The sequence below is a fragment of the Eleginops maclovinus genome, chromosome 8 (assembly GCF_036324505.1).
Source record: "Eleginops maclovinus isolate JMC-PN-2008 ecotype Puerto Natales chromosome 8, JC_Emac_rtc_rv5, whole genome shotgun sequence".
In the NCBI taxonomy this organism is placed as follows: domain Eukaryota; kingdom Metazoa; phylum Chordata; class Actinopteri; order Perciformes; family Eleginopidae; genus Eleginops; species Eleginops maclovinus.
This window is the reverse complement of record NC_086356.1, coordinates 9020691-9040404: the sequence shown is the minus strand read 5'-3', so window position 1 is coordinate 9040404 and position 19714 is coordinate 9020691. Positions and strand designations below refer to the sequence as shown.

At 42.9% G+C, this 19714-nt stretch overlaps 1 protein-coding gene across 5 annotated transcripts in view; it reads left to right on the top strand.

Annotated features, from left to right (window-relative positions):
* rimbp2a (RIMS binding protein 2a) overlaps positions 1-19714 on the top strand; it is a 55257-nt gene that overhangs the window by 24083 nt on the left and 11460 nt on the right. For 3 of the 5 annotated variants that reach the window (XM_063888914.1, XM_063888913.1, XM_063888917.1), the window contains 13 exons: positions 3181-3270; positions 4884-5006; positions 8005-8109; positions 11103-11298; positions 12480-12637; positions 12837-12916; positions 13062-13171; positions 14836-15654; positions 15904-15927; positions 17090-17241; positions 17765-18535; positions 18999-19154; positions 19471-19617. In XM_063888914.1, coding sequence (XP_063744984.1) covers positions 3181-3270; positions 4884-5006; positions 8005-8109; positions 11103-11298; positions 12480-12637; positions 12837-12916; positions 13062-13171; positions 14836-15654; positions 15904-15927; positions 17090-17241; positions 17765-18535; positions 18999-19154; positions 19471-19617 — 2931 coding nt within the window. The remainder of the gene's footprint in view (positions 1-3180; positions 3271-4883; positions 5007-8004; positions 8110-11102; positions 11299-12479; positions 12638-12836; positions 12917-13061; positions 13172-14835; positions 15655-15903; positions 15928-17089; positions 17242-17764; positions 18536-18998; positions 19155-19470; positions 19618-19714) is intronic. The other 2 variants (XM_063888916.1, XM_063888915.1) reach the window with 1 other exon arrangement.

Below are 19714 nucleotides of genomic sequence, written 5' to 3'. Positions count from 1 at the left end.
CTCGCTGTAGCTTTGAGTGCCAGTGGTATCAACTCTGCAAAGGAAACCAGATAGTATTTTGAAATGTCCTTAAAAGCTGTTATCTTAGTATACTTGAAACCGCTGTTGTTGTAAGGGTATTGATTTGCTCCCACAGAAAACAGTATAAACTTGTATAAAGGCTCTTGTTGAGCTTGAGGTATGGGATTGGCTTGAGGCACAGTTTATTCTGGGACTTTAGAAGCTCAGCGAGAGGCCACAGTGAGCAGAGCAGATTTAGGACCAGCAGCTTAAATAGTGGGTTTGGGGAGTGAATGATAATCATGGGGGTGATGGAAGAGAAAGTGCTCGCATCTGTTTGTCTGTTTGTTTGTTTGGTGTGTGCAGGGGGGGGGGGACAGAGATAGATGGAGAGAAAACACAGATGAGTGAGGAAGAAAGAAGTTGTCTGAGTGAATTAGTCATCAGTGATGTTGAGGTCTCTTCTCCAAGCCTGTCCATTTCTTTTCTGCACGCACATATGAATCTCAAATTACACACACACAGTTGTTTTCCCTAAGAGAGGGTGTCATTATTGTGTCCTTTTATATATTCAAACCAGATTTCGCTGTTTATCGGTGCATATTGAAGGTTACAATTGGCACAGAAATGTGAAATGTCTCGGCTTGGCTTTGCAGTATAGCACTGTGTTTACAAAATGTACCGAAGTGCGAGGCAGAGCTGTGAATGTGTGATTCACTGGAAGTGGGAGGAAGTGGAGATGCAGACATCATTCCAGAGGCCCATAAAAAGAAACCTTTAAAAGGTCATTCTTTATCCTTTTTTTTGTTACCATTGCAGCTACAAAAAAACCCCTCTACTCCCTTTTCACTCCACCTGTCTTCCTCTCAACCTTTCAGTCCGTTCTATCCAGTTATCTTTACCTTTCTTTCGACCCCAGCTGACCTTATGGCGTCTCCTCTGCTCCTTTTACTGGCTACCAGATCCGCTTTAGGACACTGGTACTGACCCGACGTGCTGTGATTGGATCTGGTCATTTCTACATCCAGTATATGGTCAAACTATACAGTCCACATCTGCAAATCAGGTCGCTAGTGCCTCACTGCCAGTTGGACCCAGTTAACCCTCAGCAAAAATGCGCCTGTTCGATTCCTTGGCTCCAAACGGTGAAATGAGCTACCCATTGTTATCAGGACAGCAGAAAGTCTACAGATCTTGCGCTGCAAGCTGAAAAAGCATCTGTTTAAACGGCATCGTGGCCAGAAATGTAAAAAAATATCTCACTTCTGTACGTAGCACTTACAAGTTTTGACTTAATCAATGAAATAGCACTAATATTAGTTTGGCTTATTGAGATCTGATGTACTTTTTGTAAGTTGCTTTGGATAAAAACGTCGGCTTAATGAAATGTAATGTGATCTAATATCTGCTACAAGGCCATGTCCTGCGGTGTCAGTGCAGAGGACAACTACAGCTGCCACCTCATGACGTGCCGAGTCCCAGCGAGAGGCAGGAGAACAGAATCCTTCGTGGATGCTACTGTAGCTAGGTGTGGTTTCGTGCACTAGCTGCTCTGTGGTCTGCAGTGATGTGATGCGGCGGCAGCGTTACACAATAAGAGCAGCCAGTGAACTCACTCACCAGTCTCTGTGTCTTCCCGTCCTTGTCTGTTCTCTATCTGTGTCTCCGTGTGATTGTGTCTACCTCCGACAGCCCTGCCTCCACACAAAGAGATGGATGAACCGGGCTGGCCCCTCACTTTGTCTGTTTTTCTCTCCTCGGCTCAGGTTTATTGAGTTCACTCGATTTGCACTGATAAATTTGATCATAAACCTCTGAGCCGCACTTCTCCTGTGCAGAAGCTGACATACAATGCTTGAACTCACGTCCTGCTCGAGTATATCATAGTAATCAGGAACATATTGCATGGATGTGTGGTGCATCGCAGTGTTTACATCAACCGCGTGGAGAAAAAAACAACACAGCTGTGCTTTATGGAGCTCGAATGTATTTGAAATTGGGTCTTTCACCAGTTTATGACGCATATTTATAGGGCAATTAGACTAAGTCCTTTGTAGGAGACGATGAATCTAGTTATTTTTATTTGGTGGCAATATTTTTAGATCAATAAGACATGTTGAAACAAACCCTACTAATCTTAAAGCCTTCAATTATATTCTGCTTTTACTTTCGGCGATAATAAAAACTGTGATCATCTCCTGTTGCTTTTTATTCAAAGCGAATCAAAGAGAAAAGGCTCAACTGCTATTATAAATGACTTATAAACATATTATAGTTCTTATTCTATAATCACAATCAGCAATATGAGCTTAGTGCACTAGCATGAAGGGGTATTATGAGCCAGGATATGACCAGTCGCAGTGAAATCACTCTTGAATGCTCAGAGCTGTGATAGGAGGAGAGCGTTGCCCTAGTTTGAGTCTGGCGTAATTATGTAATGCTTGAGTACCTGCAACACCAGCGGCATGACAACTTCAGGACGTGGATCTGGGCAGTGGCGAGGGAATCAGGAAGTGCACACCTCTTCTCAATCCTTTGTACGTGTTATGAAACTTAATCTCATATTGAGATGCGAGAGACAACCTGCACTTGTTAGCTTGTTTAGCATTCCACTGACTCTCCCTTATTCCATCCTTCAACTTCCTCGGTTCGTTCCTCTTTCCTGAATATTTCTCCTTCAAACCTTTTCCCAGTTCCTCTTCCACACCATCCCTCCATCCATCCCTCTCTTGTCTCATCCTTCCTGTGTGCCCCTCTTCTTTCAGCTTTTCCCCCTCCACTCCTAATGCCACACACCAAATGGAGGGTGACAGTATGCAGCTGTGGGTTTTGTCCTCCAGACAGCGTCTTGGAGAAAAGCTTAGACACACACACACACACACACACACACACACACACACACACACACACACACACACACACACACACACACACACACACACACACACACGCACACACACACACATGCACAGATACCCACATACACATGCGACAGACAGAGGGAGGGATCAGCACTAACCTGGCTCTTTCATCTGTCGCTTGTATAATAGTTTTAAGATGGAGTTGCAGTGTGTGGCTTGCATACATGATGCAGTCAGACAGGAACGTCTTTGCAATGAGGACGATCATGTCTCATAATGTAACAACACACTTAACTCTCTTTTGTTTTTCCTTCTTCAGAGAGCAAAGCTCCATGCTGCCTTGCAGGAGAAAAATCGTCTGAACCTCGAGCTGATCACACACCACCTGAAGACGTCCAAGTATGACCAGGTATGGCTCTCACACACGTGCCAGGAAACACACACTGATGATCAACGGTCCTCCAAGCCATGATCAATAGTAAAATCTATTGTATAATGCACTAGTCATTGGGGCTACATATCACATTCACACGTCTTATAAATATCTGTAACATTAGTCTTATGTTGTCGGCTGAGATTCATCAGATCAATACACCTGCAGCCTGGTTACCATCATTCCATATGTTATCATGTGTTGCTTCTTCACGCCAAAAATGTATACATGTCATTTTTTGCCATCTTATACACACACATCATTGTTTCTTTTCCCGTATCAGCCACACACACACACACACACACACACACACACGGGAGGTGCTCTGTGGCCATTAGCTTCTCTGGTGCTCATGGTGACTTTCACAATGGGGGCACATATGACACGTGTCCAGGGATTTTTTTGCTCCACTATGCCACACAAGAAGATGCCATCTGTGCATCGTCAAGGTAGGCACCAAGATGAAAAAGAAGTTGGGGAAAAAGCATCTCGTATGAATGAGAGCGATGGGCAGTACATAGTGGATGATGCATAGAGGGAGAATTTAGTAGGTAAAAGGGAAAAGAAAAGGAACAGAAATAGGAAGGTGGTGATGGCATGAAACCTTAATAATACATCTGACAGTTTGTCAGAGGTCAAGAGAATAACATATATTGACTCAAAATCGAAGTATTTATTGTAGGTCTTATATTGGACTCCAAATATAAGAAAATATTTCTAAAAAGGTATTTGAATTTCAGTACCAACAGCTCTTTACTGAATAATACAGAATATTTATTTAACAGATATTGGATTGAATTGTTTATTAATGGAACACACTAAAATACTAGCCTATGGTTTAATTACCATATCACTATTTGTTACATTTTATGTCTTGCTAACTTCTGCTCTTAAATGAAAAATGTTTTACTCATAAATGAAATGTATTTAGATTATAACTTAAAGCATTTTTGTGTATGTAGATAAATGCGTAATTAAGCTGCGTTTCTAACGTGACAAGGCTTAGGTGCTACTGGAGCACTAGTCCTACATTTCCCGATATGAATGAACTCATTGCCTTTGCAACAGTCAGAGAGTAGGCACTTTGAGTAAGCTTATCTTTTTGTCTGCTCATCTCTTTTGCCCGTTAATGAGATGATTGGTGAACGGCAGAGGGATGGTTCTGCCTGATCCTGCGAGGCCACCTTTAGAGGAACCAGCTTAGCTCAAGGCCTCTGACTGATGAAGGAACGAGACGCAGAACGCTCAAGTCAGCAGCTCTTTCTCATCAAGGCTAAATTGAAATGTGCTGATTAATTTCTCCTCCGACTGTGAACTCCCAATCAACCCTCCAGCTGAAAAAGAAAAGAAATGCCTCTATTCATGAATATAAAAAGTAGGTCTACTGCAAGGACAAACCTTTTAGAAGTTGCAAACCTCTTTTACCCTTAGTATGTGAGGCCATCATTCCCCCTCACTTTGTAATGTTTTTTCTGTCGCCTGTGTCTACCTTTTTATATTGTTTATAATCCTCTTAACCTCCTTGCTCTTTTTTGTCTTTTTCTTCTCCCTCCCTCACTTGAATCCGGACTTGTTTCCTGCTCACGTAGGTGCGATCAGACTGTGACCAGCTGAGACAGACCTTAGCTGCAGTGAGCCAGGAGAGAGACGTGGCCCAGCAGCAGAGGAGCCAACTCCAAGGCAGAGTGGAGAACCTGGAGCATGTTCTGAAGGTGAAATGTTGCTCAGCTTGTGTTGCTGTATCCTGTGATCTCATTTACATCCCATAAACACTCTCATGTATATATCAAGTATGTCTGCTCCCTCTGCCAGTATGCTTCTGTGCATTCATGATTTAACTCATGCATTTTAGATTTTTTAGACAAGCAATGTGATGGTATATCAGTTTTAGTTAAATCATCGCATATTAGCGTTAGCATCCTTTTACCTTTCACTTAAAGGGCACAGTTTGCTAATTTTACATGCTTTAAAGTCCAAAAAGACACATTATTCTATGAATATTTCATATCTTATACTGTTTCCCCTCTGATGCCTCATTTTTGCGCTTGTCTCTTTAAGTTCCCTAACTTTAAGAGACCTAGAGGCTTGCCAGAGAAATAACTTTGCAAAGGTAGTTCTCAAGCCGTATGTGCTACTAAAACTCGGATGAGCCTGAATGTAACATAGGAAGGGGAGCCACATCTGAATGGTTTGTGGAAACAATGTTTTTATGACTTTTGTTGTCTTATTTCCCAATGTGTCTGTAGACTCTAGATACCCACATATGTGCACAAGCAATGATAAGTACCTTTTGCATGATATGTCCCCTTAAACCTTCAACATTTTGGCAAATCCTGTACTTTACTTTGGGTTCTGAGTCCTCTTCACTACAGTGTGTTGGTAGTTTCAGTTATCTACAAGTACTCCTTAAAGAATTCCAATTTGCATTTTTTCATATAGACCCCATGAAACACATTTTCTTCTTTGCTCATATTTAATTATCTGCAGTTATGGATTAAATTATGTAAATCAATCTAACTAGTTCAAGCATCAAATCTATGAATGTGAAATTGTTTCTCCCTCATCCCTGCCGTTATTGGTTGTAGAAAATCCAAACGAGCTATATGTCTCTGAGGCAAACCCTACACATGTCTTTCTGCTGAGTAGGCAAAGCAAAGGAATCCAAACCCTTTATCACCACTGATTCTATCTGTGTGCTCTTTCTCTGACATACTGTATAACTCTCTACATTTCTCCAGCATTCCAATCTGCACTCATTCATCCCTCGTTCCCTACAGTGGTTCTGTTCGCCTCACACAATTCATCACATCTGGAGGTTTTTCAGACCCCCATTTTTTTTTTTTTTTTGCTGCTACTTTTGGGAAAATCTCCATCTCCCAGGTGTTGGTTCTCTGCAAAAACTTTAGAAGGAAGGGTGTTGCAACTCATGAGGTTAAGTGTCATTGCATTCATGGAGAAGCTCTTTTTTTCCCACCCTGTTATGGTCTGCCAATAGTAATCAGACACAGTCTCAGTGCGCCGTGAGAGGCACTTTCATTACAAATCCTCGGCTCCCTGCATCTCCTATCGATTGCCTGTATGTCAGGATATTTGAGAGAGAAATGTACCCATCTGAGAAAAACTGACCTGCACCCTAACACTGCAAAGGAAGGTTTGTCACTTTCTTATTATGTATTGATTATGAAGACAAAGAGACTATTTAGTGAAAATTACACAGGGCGATGTGGGAGGAGAGAGTAGGATGGAGGAGATGCAACATGAAAAAAAAACACAGACTTGATTTTTCTTTAGTCAAAGCTAATGAGACACAGAACCGTCAATCTTGACTTTAAAGTTATATAATCTGGTCACAAAGGATGTATTGTCAGATGTACAGCAGGGGAGAGAATACTGCGTGGCAGGCTTATACCTACAGTCTCGTGAGTCAGACTACATATACAGTCGTGCTTCCCAGGAACTGTAAATAGTCGAGTCCAAATCTCAGGTGTCAGGTTTACAGCTCATCCAGGCAGTAAATATCCCCCGTCTCAAGATCTTTGTCTTTAAAGTATTGTGTAACACACACATTCCCTCCTCATCTCTGTAGCTGCAGGCTGTTCAGGCGGCGGCGGCAGCAGCAGCAGCAGCATCCCAGTGTTTCTTTTTTGGGGTGATCCTCCTTTTAAATTGACTCTGTCATTTAAATGGCTTTATCCTCCTGAATTCCAGTGGCAATTCTCCCATTTGTAATTGTAATGCTATATATGTAGGAGTGGTTCTAATAGCAATTGAACAATGTCTCAATGTTGGTATTATTTCCCAACATTTTTAAAGAGATTTAAAGATGCCCCAACTATCACTTATGTTCTTATTTTGATCTTGTAGATCCTATGTAATAGGTTTTCAAGACTGTTTTCCACTACCTACCAGACATTTCATTATATTTAATACTTTCTGAACAGCACAGCCCATGTGTTGGAGCCAATTTAAATGAGTATATCTAAAAGATATCTTTTGAGTTCTGGCTTAGTAAGTGTGATTAGGAAGTCTGTTTCTGTTTTAGCATTACATCACAGGCTGTTTGCTGAAAATGTAGGTTAGTTCATCAAGCCTTCCCTAAATATCCAGAAGTTGAAAAAAGAGTGTTCACTAAGGCTCCAGTGACAGCCTCTCAGCCAGCCCAGTGCTCTGCAGCTTAAAACTTCTTCCTGATTATGCAAAGCAGTGGCTGCCTGCTCAGGACACCTCGAAGCCACTCCGGGAGGTAAAGAGGCTTTTCTTTCCTTTTTTCAAGGCAGAGTGAACACAGAGAGAAAATGATGAATGTCAGAGCCTTTTAAGCTGTCTTTTCTTTCTAAGCCCTCTGAAACATCTCATGGCCTTAACTCTGCTTCTGCTAGATGCGACAGCTGGTCGTGACTCCGCGGATAGATAGTGTATAGTCATGACTCGGCTAATTTGGGAAAGGGTAGATTAAGGAGCAGCGTGGGTGACCAGGCGTGACGGCTTCGGCTGAGTCACTTCGGAGTAGGTTATATCTGATAGATATACATTACAAATGATATAAAAATCCCATACTGTATCAATCCCTTTACTTTTGCAGTGAAATCCATCTTGATTTACAGATGGAAAACTGTTTTGGTTTCTCTTTCCCTTAAGTGGGATACTGTCAAACATCCTGGGTAAATAACATCCTTCAACAAAGCCACATCCTCTCTGTTTCTCCTGCAGCATATGCATGAGGCTGTGGAGCTGAAGCAGCAGCTGCAGATAGAGCATGAGCAAGCCTTGGTGGCCCTCCACATCAAGCAGAAGGAGATCAATCAACTGCAAAAGGTACGGCCATACGGATGAAGGCAAACATGTGAAAATGGTCATTGAAATCTTTTTATTTTCACATCCTTTGTTGCTGATTTGATGACAAACCGAAACTCCTCGATCAGTAGTTGATGTGTCAGTGACCAGTTTCTGCTGAATCATCGGCATTGAATTTCTGCTACCAAATCAGAATGATATAAAGACCTCTGAAAGCTGTCTAAAAAAATCTATCTCTGCTTAAAGTGTTGCCTCTCTTGCTGTCGATACGTCTGAACTCCTGGCGAACTTCTTAGGCTGTTCAAATTTCTAAAATGCTAATTATTTCTGTTTATCAAGTCTGGCCCAAATGCGTGGCTCTCATTAATGCAAGAATATTGTAATTTAAGTTTTAGCATGTCAAATTCACCCCGATTTACTCTTTTGGTCCCACATTATTAATTGTTAAATGAACAGTTTTACTTTGTATTTGCTGTATCTTTGTCCTGTTGCAGTGTCATTTCATCTTAATTATTTACACACCATAAATAGATCAAACAAAAAGCTAAAACAAACGCTTATTCAAATTCTCATTCTAATGATTGATATGTTAATATTCTCAAAATACCAACTGGATGAGACCACACGGGCTTTGATAAATATAGATCTGAACAGTGACTGAAGCTTAAGTAGTCTGTGAGGTCTTCCTGCTGGTTGTCTCCATGTATCTGCTTACTGTCCTGTCTTAGCATTGGTGTCTGTTCAAAGACAAAACAAACAGACAGAAAAATATCTGGGGCAAGGCCCAGTAATGTGTACGATTTTAAAATAAAATAAAATAAAATAAAAACATTTTTCATTGCCAGGAGCCAATTCTTAGACACTAACAGGCCTCACAATGCATCCTACTGCTCTTCAGAGCCGTGTCATCAGGAGTAGCATCTAGAATCTATTCAAGTACGAGTGCTGTGATCAGCCACTGAGTCTCTGCCAGTATATTGTGTTGACAGTGTGTCAGCTGTGTGCTGTCGTTCTTACCTCATGCACTGTGATCACAGTGTCAGCTGCCACTGTTTGTTTCTCTTTGCTCTCTGCAAGCTCAGGTTCAAGCTGACCGAGAGCATGAAGAAGCACTACACCTGTTAGAGGTTAAGTAACATAAACAAACAACGATCTTAACTCATCTTTTTATTTAATACAAAAAAAGGTAGGAACAAACTGCCCAGGGGTTGAGCTTGCTGTGAAGGAGGTTTTTAACTTAAATTGATGTAATTGGTCAGTTGTCCCACCACAACAGTGCAAGTGGGTGGCACACACTACATCCTAAATCACTCCCATTATACTTTATGCTGTTATAGTTTTTTATTTTGAAAGTATACTGTATGCCATGACTTGTTCTCTGATTACAAAAAACAACTTAAAACATAATTTATTTTCTCCGGCTTTACCAATTATTTTATATTTTTGACACATGATTTGAAATATCATTTTCTACCTATTTCCAAACTCTCCTTTTTAAATGTCTTCTCGTAAAGAAATGTGTATGAAAAACGCTTTATGTATCCCAAAACTCAATTTGCTGCTCACTAAAAACTAAACATTTAATAGTCATAAGTAGTTCATTTTGGACATTCCTGTTATGAAATGTCTAGGGTAGGAACAAGTGGTACATTTAATTCAAAAGTCAGTATACTGTATTATTTGTGGACAAACACTGTAATACTGTGTTGGTTATCCAATACTCTGCACCAATACATTTGAGATTTTAAAACAAACCGTGGCTCAGCTTTAGTGTTTGCTGTCTTATTCCTGCCTGCTCCTTCTGTACTCTTGTTTTGTAAAATATTCTTTCAAACTCAACAATATTTTCAGTCAGGCTGACCTTGCATACTATATTTCCCTCTGCTCAAACCTCCGACCTGCTGTTTTCATCACAGATGCTTTAAGATGCTTGTCACTGGATCATCTACTTAAATTATTTTCTCATTTCACTCTTAATCCTTTTTGTCACGACAATAGGTTGCCGACTCCTCTGAATGTAGTTCAAGTAAGGTCAGGTTCTTATCCATCTGAAGCACTTTAATACGATTTTGCTTAACAAGCAGCCTTAGTTTGGCTCCGACAAACATCAAGAGTTTGGGCAGAGAAATGGAACTCCATTGTAGAGGAGTTACTTTGTTCATTGAATAAATGTATTGTTCCTTTCAACACACACAGGTATAGAACTCAGCTGTGTGTAGGTTAAAAACCTCTCTCTGCTTCCTGTGAAATGTCCTTATTTCGTGCTTGGAAGGCACTGTTTAGTCCCTTCTTTTATTTTATTTGATCTTTTCCTCTTTTGCAACATTTTCATTTCTGTGTTTTGTATGTGGTTTTTTTTTCATTTCATTTTTCTTCTTTCTTGACTTTTTTTCTGTCTCCCTCCTTTTTGCCTGAGCAGAACAATAAGGACAGAATGTTACAGGTATTTATTTTGCTCCCTGAATAGTTTCATGTGTGAATTTTTCCACAAATCACTAAAGCGTCCAAAGCCTTTTCCTGGGTATTTTGTGCAAAACGAGAATCCATATGTGCACCGAATGAGTGCTGTTATATTCACCAATAATCCCATTCATCTTCGTTGACTGTGATATGATATCTATGATATGGCATCTTTAATTCCTATACTGTGAGTCTAATAATCCTCTTAAATCTTTCCAGTACTCGGGCTTTGTTATCAGAGTTGAACAGGGTTGTATATGAGAAGCTGCAGCAGTGCATGTGACTCCACACATCCTTTGATTAGACTGCAGTGGTTTCCAAATAACATGCTACTATATAATGAAACAGCCTCTGTAGGGATCTTCTTCTAATTGGTTCTGTGTTTGATCAGCATTCATAGATGAATCGTTGGCTGTTCTTCAGAGAATTCATATCTGAACATTACATGTGATGAAGTTCACTACATGCTGTGTGTGTGTTAAGTTCCCCTCATGAATCATTCTTTACCTTCCCCTCTCCTCCCCCCTCCCCCCCTCTCTTCTTCTCAATCAAAGGTCAAGGTTTGTGACCTGGAGCAGAGATGCAGGTCACAGAGTGAACACTTCCATCAGCTGTCCAACGAGCTGCTGAATTTCCGTTTGCAATCAGATACTGCGTACATCCCTAAAATAAACCCTGATTCCAGATTCCAGATCCCTCTGTCAGCAGAGAAAAAAGTCAGCCTTGGATTTGAAGCCCAGACAAAGACAGGTGGGTCTCAGCTCTGGACAAACTTTTTATATACAAAATGTTTTAAACTTTTTCTGCCTTTCATATTTTATATTTATACTTACAATGATAATGTGGCAACTTATGCTTTAAAGATCAATTTCACAAATATTTTAGGGAAATGATCATGATTGGATGACTACAGTGTTTATGGGGCTTTATTATCGGCCCAAAACCGAAAAAGACTCATCCTTTTGCATAAGATTAAGATGTTTGAGAAGATTTGGTGCATCCATGTTTGACTCCTCTTATTGTTCTCTTATTGCAGCATTTTGTCAATTTGGAAAGTAACAAACGTGACCCTGACAAAGCTATACAAGTGCAATGCTAAATTGCTGGAGTAATTTTCAATAGGAAAACGTCAGAAACACTACCAGGGTAAAATGTTTCCGTAGAGTTGTCCACACATTATTAAAAAGAAATGAATGCACTCTACACAATAGATCAAAGCATCAACCAAATCACATGTGATCAAAAGGCCTGTGATCAGACTGAATTGAGTCGGAGTGATCACAGCTGCATCAGCTCGCTCCTGTCCAGAGGTGGACACCATTAATGGCGATACTGTTTATTCATGATCAATATCTTTCCTAATGGATCACAGGCCTGATGTATGACATGAATGTGGTTTAACACATTAGCATTCAAACGCACATCGTGCAACCTGCAGTGGCAGCAGATAGAGCCGTATCAGCGATGTAGATTTATACAGTCTGGTACAGACCAGGGTCTTTGAAGTGCTGGAAATCCTGTTTCATCTTTTGCTTCACTTGAAACAGAAGGGGGGGGGGGATGCACTGGTGCGTTTGTGCTAATGCATAATATTACTCATTCACAAACCAGTAAAGCCACTGATACAGAGGAGCCATGTCGTTGACTTGCTTTAATATCCTCAAGGAATTCACCTTAGACCTCAGTTTTCTATTTCCTGCGTTTTTCAAGTGTGTGTGTTTCCCCCCCCCCCCCCGAGGACCTCAGTGGTATTTAAGGACAAACGCGTTGCAGATGTGTGGTGTTGACGGGGGTGGAAAAGCCTCTGACATGAAGAGTGTTTGCTGTAAACTCGCTTCAACAGGGGATCAATAGCTGTACAATGAGCAGCAAATGGGTGCAGAAGGAATGACAGTTGCTCTTTATTTGCTATGGAAATCAATGTCTCCCAGGCGATGAGAGCGCAGCAGACCCGCCGCTACTGATCTCCCAGTTCTTACCCCGCCAACCACAGACTGGAGACAGGAACAGACAGGACCTGCTGTCTGTCAAACCCAGCACCGTGACAACGGACCGCCCCAGCAGCCCTCGACAGCGGACCCCCTCCGAGGTGGGTCTGTGTGACGGCAACACATTAATGCTTGAGTTACACATCATGCTAGTTCTCAATGTTCTTAACATTAACCCAGTTCCATAGTCATCTAATCAAGCGTAATGGTTGCCATTGCTTGCTCTTAGGGTGAGTATAACCTATGAATAGTGTTTATGTGTGAATAATATCTATCTTTGGTTCTGGTTTCTATCTGTAGATGGAGGATGAGGCCAGCCCCTCACCCAGGTCTAAGCCTCGCTACACAGGCCAGGTCCGCCTTTGCACTGCCCGATACAGGTGAATGATCTGCTTTAGGATCTGCTTTTATTTAATTGCATATAATCTTAATATAATATTATATAGTCATTGACTGAATAAATGCTTCTTTATTTGTGAATGTTTTCAAAAAGCTGATGATGAAACTTTGAACTCCTCATTTCAGCTATAATCCTTATGATGGACCAAACGAGCACCCTGAAGCAGAACTCCCCCTTGTGGCTGGGAAGTATCTGTACGTGTACGGAAACATGGATGATGACGGCTTCTATCAAGGTGAGAAGTAAAACAATACTCCAAGATGACATGGAAAATATTTATCAGTTCTAACAGGAAAGTGAAGCCTAGACAGAAACGGCAAATGATTGCATCCTAAAGTTTAAAGATATCGAAGCGCAGGAGCTGTCCTTTGTTGTTTTTCAAGTCTATGATTTGCCTGAGTCCCTGTCTGCTGAAGAGAAAGCCTGACGGTCACAACAAGCGTGTGAATCAACACACATTAATTATCTAACAATGAAAATGAATACCAAGACCTTTGTCAGCTCAGTTATTCCACAGTCAATTTGTTCTGTCTACAGATTTGCATTTAGCGTCTTAATGCCCTCTAAACATCCTTTCCAAATAAGCAAGACAGCACTGCACTCTTCATTGTTGCTATGGGTGATGAGGTTTTAACTTCTCTTAGAACAAGGGATTTTTGCAGTTTGTGAAACCAATAAAGAAATGAAAATAACAAAATAAAAAAATGGATTTAAAGGAAAGAAGAGTTTCAGATTCTTGGGCCAATCTCTTCATAATTATGAAGGCTTCTCCATCAGAGGCAATCCTAATCCCCCTGACTAGCAATCGTGCAGACAGCGCATCCCGCTACAGACACAGTGGCAGTTATCTGCACTGATTCATCAGCTGTGGGCAGTGAGATTGCATGGCATCGTGGAGGAGCCACGCGGGAGGGAGACTCGGGCTTCGTACCAAGCTGTTGTCAAGATGAGACCTTGGTCCCTTTTAGCTTGATGACTAATCCAGCGGGGCTGAGCTTAATCATCAGTGCACACAAACAACACACTCGCCCGATTGCACACACATACACACACAGATGGTCTTAAGGTCTCACAGGCCACTGTGGAAAAAAGGATTGAAGACAAGATGATAGGGAGCTTTTTAAAACTTCTTCCCCATGGAAAAAAATACAAATCTAAGATGGGTTTTTTTCTGCATCGACCGCAGAATCCACACGCTCAGGGGTGTTCCTCGAAATGTCGAAAAGCGGCACACGAAAGTTCAAGATCTTTGAAATGTTGAAATGTTTTCTCAGTTGCGTGTTTACTGGAAAGGGTGCAAAAGATCAGAGAAGCTGTGGTAAATGTTACATCTTAGGGAAAAGTACATAGAGAATACCTACTGTATGTTTACATATCTCCCACGTCTCACTCGCTGACTCATTCCCAGCTGCAAGTACTCAGCTCTCACTGAAGATAAAGTGTATTCAAGTTACAGCTTTCTTTAGCCTTTATCTGGTAATAAACTACCAGTGAATACCTATTTTTACTTGATCTTTAATCTATCCAGTATGAAATCCTACCATCATGTGTATAAATCTTATCAGAAAACTCTTACTGATGCTTTAAGATGGAGCACATTTTACCTACATATTGTTTTATCAAATTTTATAAATTGATAGCATGCTTTGCTTGTAAATCTTATTCTAAAAAGTAATTAAAGCTGTTAGTTTTGAGTACAATATTTGTTTCTGGAATGTGGTGAAGTATAGGAATAAAGTAGCATAGAATTAAAATATACATTCTAATTTAGGTGCTTTACTGCAGAGTTAATACACTTTTCTAGCATTTTTTGTTTGTGAACATGGACCAGAAGAACAGGGAACAATGTTTAGTCATGTTTCTCCTACAGTTTCCTCTCTTTGTCTTCCTGCATCACAGGGGAGCTGCTCGATGGCCAGCGAGGACTTGTTCCTTCCAACTTTGTGGAGTTTGTCCAGGACAAGGAAAAACTAGCGATTCAGTCCGGTGATGGAGGGGAGGACCGGGTCTCACGGGACCATATGTCCCTGGCCTTGGTGGCAGTTGATGGAGGCTCCTCCCTAGATGGCCCTCTGGGCTCATCTAACGCCTTGGTTCCCTGTAGCAATGGGACAGGGGGGCCCCTGGACCCTGAGGACCTGGCGGAAGACGTTGTGCCTTATCCCCGAAAGATCAACCTGATCAAGCAGCTGGCACGGAGCGTCATTGTGGCTTGGGAGTCTCCACTCGTGCCTTTAGGCTGGGGGAACATCTCCGGTTACAACGTGTTGGTGGACGGGGAGCTCCGGGCCAGTGTGGCATACGGCGGCCGCACCAAGAGTCTGCTGGAGAAGCTGGACCTGGACGGCTGCGTGCACCGCGTGTCCGTGCAGAGCATCACGGACCGCGGCCTATCAGATGAGCTGCGCTGCACCCTGCTGGTGGGAGCCAACGTGGTGGTGGCGCCCTGTGGCCTCCGGGTGGACGACATCCAGCGCGACACCGCCGAGCTTTCCTGGTTGCCGAGCAACAGTAACTATGGCCACACCGTGTTCTTGGACGGGGCGGAGCATGCGGTGGTAAAGCCGGGAAGATATAGACTACGCTTCATCAATCTGAAGCCCCTGACAGTTTACAAAGTGTCGGTGGTGGCACAGCCACACCAGGTGCCATGGCAACTGCCGCTGGAGCAGAGAGAGAGGAAAGAAGCCGGCGTGGAGTTCTGCACTCAGGCGGCAGGTCAGCTCATTTCTGTTCATAGAGACACTCGATCAGTAATATATAACTCCAGAGCAGATGATTGTCAGTCGTGTTTTATGTTTGTTTTTTACATGTTTTAAATTATCTTTGAGACAGATGGAGATGACAGGCTCTGTTTATTTCACTTTTCTGTAATACCAGCCTGAAATGGTAATCTCTCTGTGCTGTAAAAGAGTACAGTACAGCAATGCCTCACTTTGCTGTTGATGTGTATTGTATTTTGTCTAGGTCCAACACCATATTGCAGAACAGGTCAGAATCAAACATCAGTCCTAGGCCGGGTTTCCCAAATATCTGAGCACTAACACATGTCCTTCCATTGCAAACTAATGGGCAGAGAGGACATTAGTGCAATGATACTTTTGGGAGACAGCTTTGATCATAATGCTGTGAATGATTTTGACATATTGGTCAATATGAGCAATCAATTAAGGGATCTGGGCAAAATTGCATTTATACAGGAAGGTTTTTTTATTTCCAACCCATGTCAATAATGCATCTATTCTAAATGTCAAAACACTTTCTGTTTTGAAACCAAATTCAAATGCAATTTTGCCCCAGTTTGCTTACTGCACTGAGCATATCAGTAATTAGAGAGCAGCCAGGCATCCCACGATATGATCAGCTATTATTCTGATGAGTCATTTCCTCAGCCTATAGCCTAGCCTGTAGTAACCAGTGCTATATAAAGCAGTTCCCCTCCGCTGCTCACTCAAATGACCATTTTGTATGAGTGTGCATTTGCCTCTGCTTGAATGCAGTTGTGCATGTTTTCTCCAGTGATCCAGGAGAGTGGAAGACAAAGAATGAGCTGTAGTAAGTCTCCCTGGATCGTGTCCTGCATGCGGAGAAGACAGCGCTTCTCTCCGGAGAACCACAAGCACACATTGTTTTATTTTACCTTCATTTTTTTTTACCGCATGAAGAGTAGTTTTAGGTACTACACAAGAGGTGTTCATATTTAATAGTGCAGAGTATGAGGATTTCACTCCACACCTCAGTTTAATAAAGCTGTGTCTTTGGTTGGACAGTGTTAGTGTATTGCTATAATAAAAAACAATTATCCAATACTTTAAATTACACTTATAAACACAGCACAAAACCACTTTTTAATATCCCTCACTAGCACATTATCACATGAGAGATGTTATCTACTTTCTTTCATAGAATTAAGAATGCGGGACAAATTATAAATGAACCCTGTTTGTTGATTCATGAATCCTCACCCCACCTCACCCCCTCACCCATGTATGTGGCATGATTGTGTGTCCCGACTTGTGCATTTGATGAATGCTTCACCCTATCCTCTTGTTTATATATATATATATATATGTGTGTGTGTGTGTGTGTGTGTGTGTGTGTGATTAAAACAGTTAACTATGATATCAATCGTAACTGTCCTCTCACCTCCCAGGCCCCCCCCAGCCTCCCCTTGATGTGCAGGTGCTTTGTGGGCAGGCTCCAGGGGTCCTACAGGTACGCTGGAAGCCCCCCATCCTCTCCCCAACTGGCACATCTAACGGGGCCAATGTGGTTGGTTACGCAGTGTGCACTAAAGGACAGAGGGTGAGTCTGGAAGGGTTTGTAATGTCGCCTTGGGGAGAGATTGTGGAGAGGCAATACTGTGTAGGTAGCATGCCCTGAGGTACACAGATACAGTATGTGATAAACTGTGTCCGGTGTAAAGCCATATTAGATAATGTAGAAACATGAGAACATACATTGGGTGGTTATTCCCTCTGATGTTGAGTTTAGCATCATGTCTTCAGAGCCCTCAATGCACGCCGCAGTGCCCCCTACCTGTGAGTGGTGTTCAGTGCATGGCTCTCAATCTGGGCCCTGCGAACGCCTCAGAAAGCTCTCCCACTCCCTCTGGTGACTGCCAAAGTAAATCATCACAGTATGGTTACATTTTAAAGACACACTCTCAAGCTGACTATGTGCTTTATATAGAAAAAACTATAAATGGTGAGAGGATTTTACTAAATCACAGAGAAAATGAATGTTGTAGTTCCTGAAGAAAGATGTAACTGTGTTGAAAAAAAACAACTGTTCATTTGGACATTTGATTTCCTCTTTTTGAACCCAGATCGCTGAGGTGTTGTTCCCCATGGCCGACTACGTCACTGTGGAGCTGACGAGGATCCAGTGCCTGGAGGCGAGGGAAGTCATCGTCAGGACGCTGTCCGTGCAGGGAGAATCCCAGGACTCCCAAGTTGCCGTCATTCCAAACAATCTCCTCGTGCCTCCACCTGCGATACCCCTGCCCCCGCCAATGCACCCCCACGCAGGCCCCCCGCCACACCCCCACCCTCAACCTCAACCCCACCTCCAATCCCCTCACCATCCTCACGCACCACACCAACTCCCCGGTCAACCCCAGGCACAAGGACAACAGCTCCCACCTCACCCTCAACCCCATCCCAGGCACCCCCACCCAGGCGGACCCCAGCAGCCCCAGCTTCGTCCGCCACATCCTCAGCCCCTACACCTTCAGCCCCGCCTCCCCCACCAAGGTCCCAGGCCCCAGCACCAACTGCCTCTGCTACCCCACCCTCATCACCACCCTATACCTCAGAGACCAGTATGTGCCAGAGACCTGGATGCCAAAGAGCACGCCGCCCACCAAGGGGGGGCCTTCCCACCGGGCCAGCCGGGCTGGGACCCCTCTCGCTCTCCCTCCTCCCAGCCTCCCGGGCCCATGCAAGGCCACACTCTTGAGGCCCCTCCCTCTGCTAATCTACGCTCCCCCTCCCCCCAGAGGATCCTCCCTCAGCCCAGAGGCACGCTCATCCCGGACACCGTGGCCAAAGCCATCGCACGAGAGGCAGCGCAGAGGGTGGCAGCAGAGAGCGGCAAGGTCTGATGAAAATAAAAAATACATCAAACAAACAAAAAAACACGACAATAACATTGAATTAAATTTGTAATCATCTCTGAATTAATGGCCGGAATTAGGTATATGTAATACATTTTTATTTATTGTAAACATAAAGGTAATCTGGCAAAAAAGTTATGTTCCTCACCGTTCTTCTTGTGCGTCTTATCGAATTTGCAAGATTCCAGTCTGCCACAATAAAACAAGTCTCGACGCCTCGATCACTACTCATAAACTCTGAATAAACGTTTGCTGCAGTGATTAAATATGGTTCCCAGATTCTGTTACATAGAACTAAAATGTTTTAGGAAATATATTTTAGTGTTCTGTTTGCTGTAAAATGAAAACATCCTTACAGGCCATGGGCGGTGATTTGTTTTGGCTCACCGTTGTATTTTTTTACCACTGGTGTCTGACTTACCTCACGTCTCATGCTTGTTTCCAGGGCGACAGGAGGCAGGTCAGATACGGAGAGCAGGGTCGTACGTTTCACCAGCATCACTCTGACGAGGAAGAGGAGGATGAGGAAGGGTTTGCACGTGGCCGCCGGAGAGGACCCTCAGTGGATGAGTTCCTCAGAGGCTCGGAGCTTGGGAGGCCGGTAAGAAGGACATGATAAGTGATGACTCTTCTACCTTCTTTTGTCCCAGTGTGTGTTTCAATGGACAAACCTCTTCCACGTGTGTGTGTGTGTGTGTGTGTGTATATGTGTGTGTGTGTGTGTGTTTGGACGTGTGTGCATGCATGTCTGGGTGGTTGCATGCTTACACTCCTTGGCCCGTGTCTCTGTTTGTTCTTGTGTGTGTGTGTTTGCTCTTCCATGTGTGTTCGGTGTGTGCATGTATGTATGTTTGTATGTATGTGGACTTAAACAATTGCGTCTGTGTGTTTGTGTTTGTGTGTGCGACTGCCTAAAGCCTCACTATAGTCACAATGAAGATTATCACAGCGAGAGCAGCCGGGGCTCTGACCTGTCTGACATCATGGAAGAGGATGAGGAGGAGCTGTACTCTGAGATGCAGCTGGAAGAGGGACGTCGACGCAACTCGCACAACACACCCAAGGTGCAGTTCTTTGCACTTATTCTAAACCCAAGAGTCATAACCACCCAAATTTAATCTAGTGAACTGCACAGGCACAGATGCTTCAATTGAGACTGCT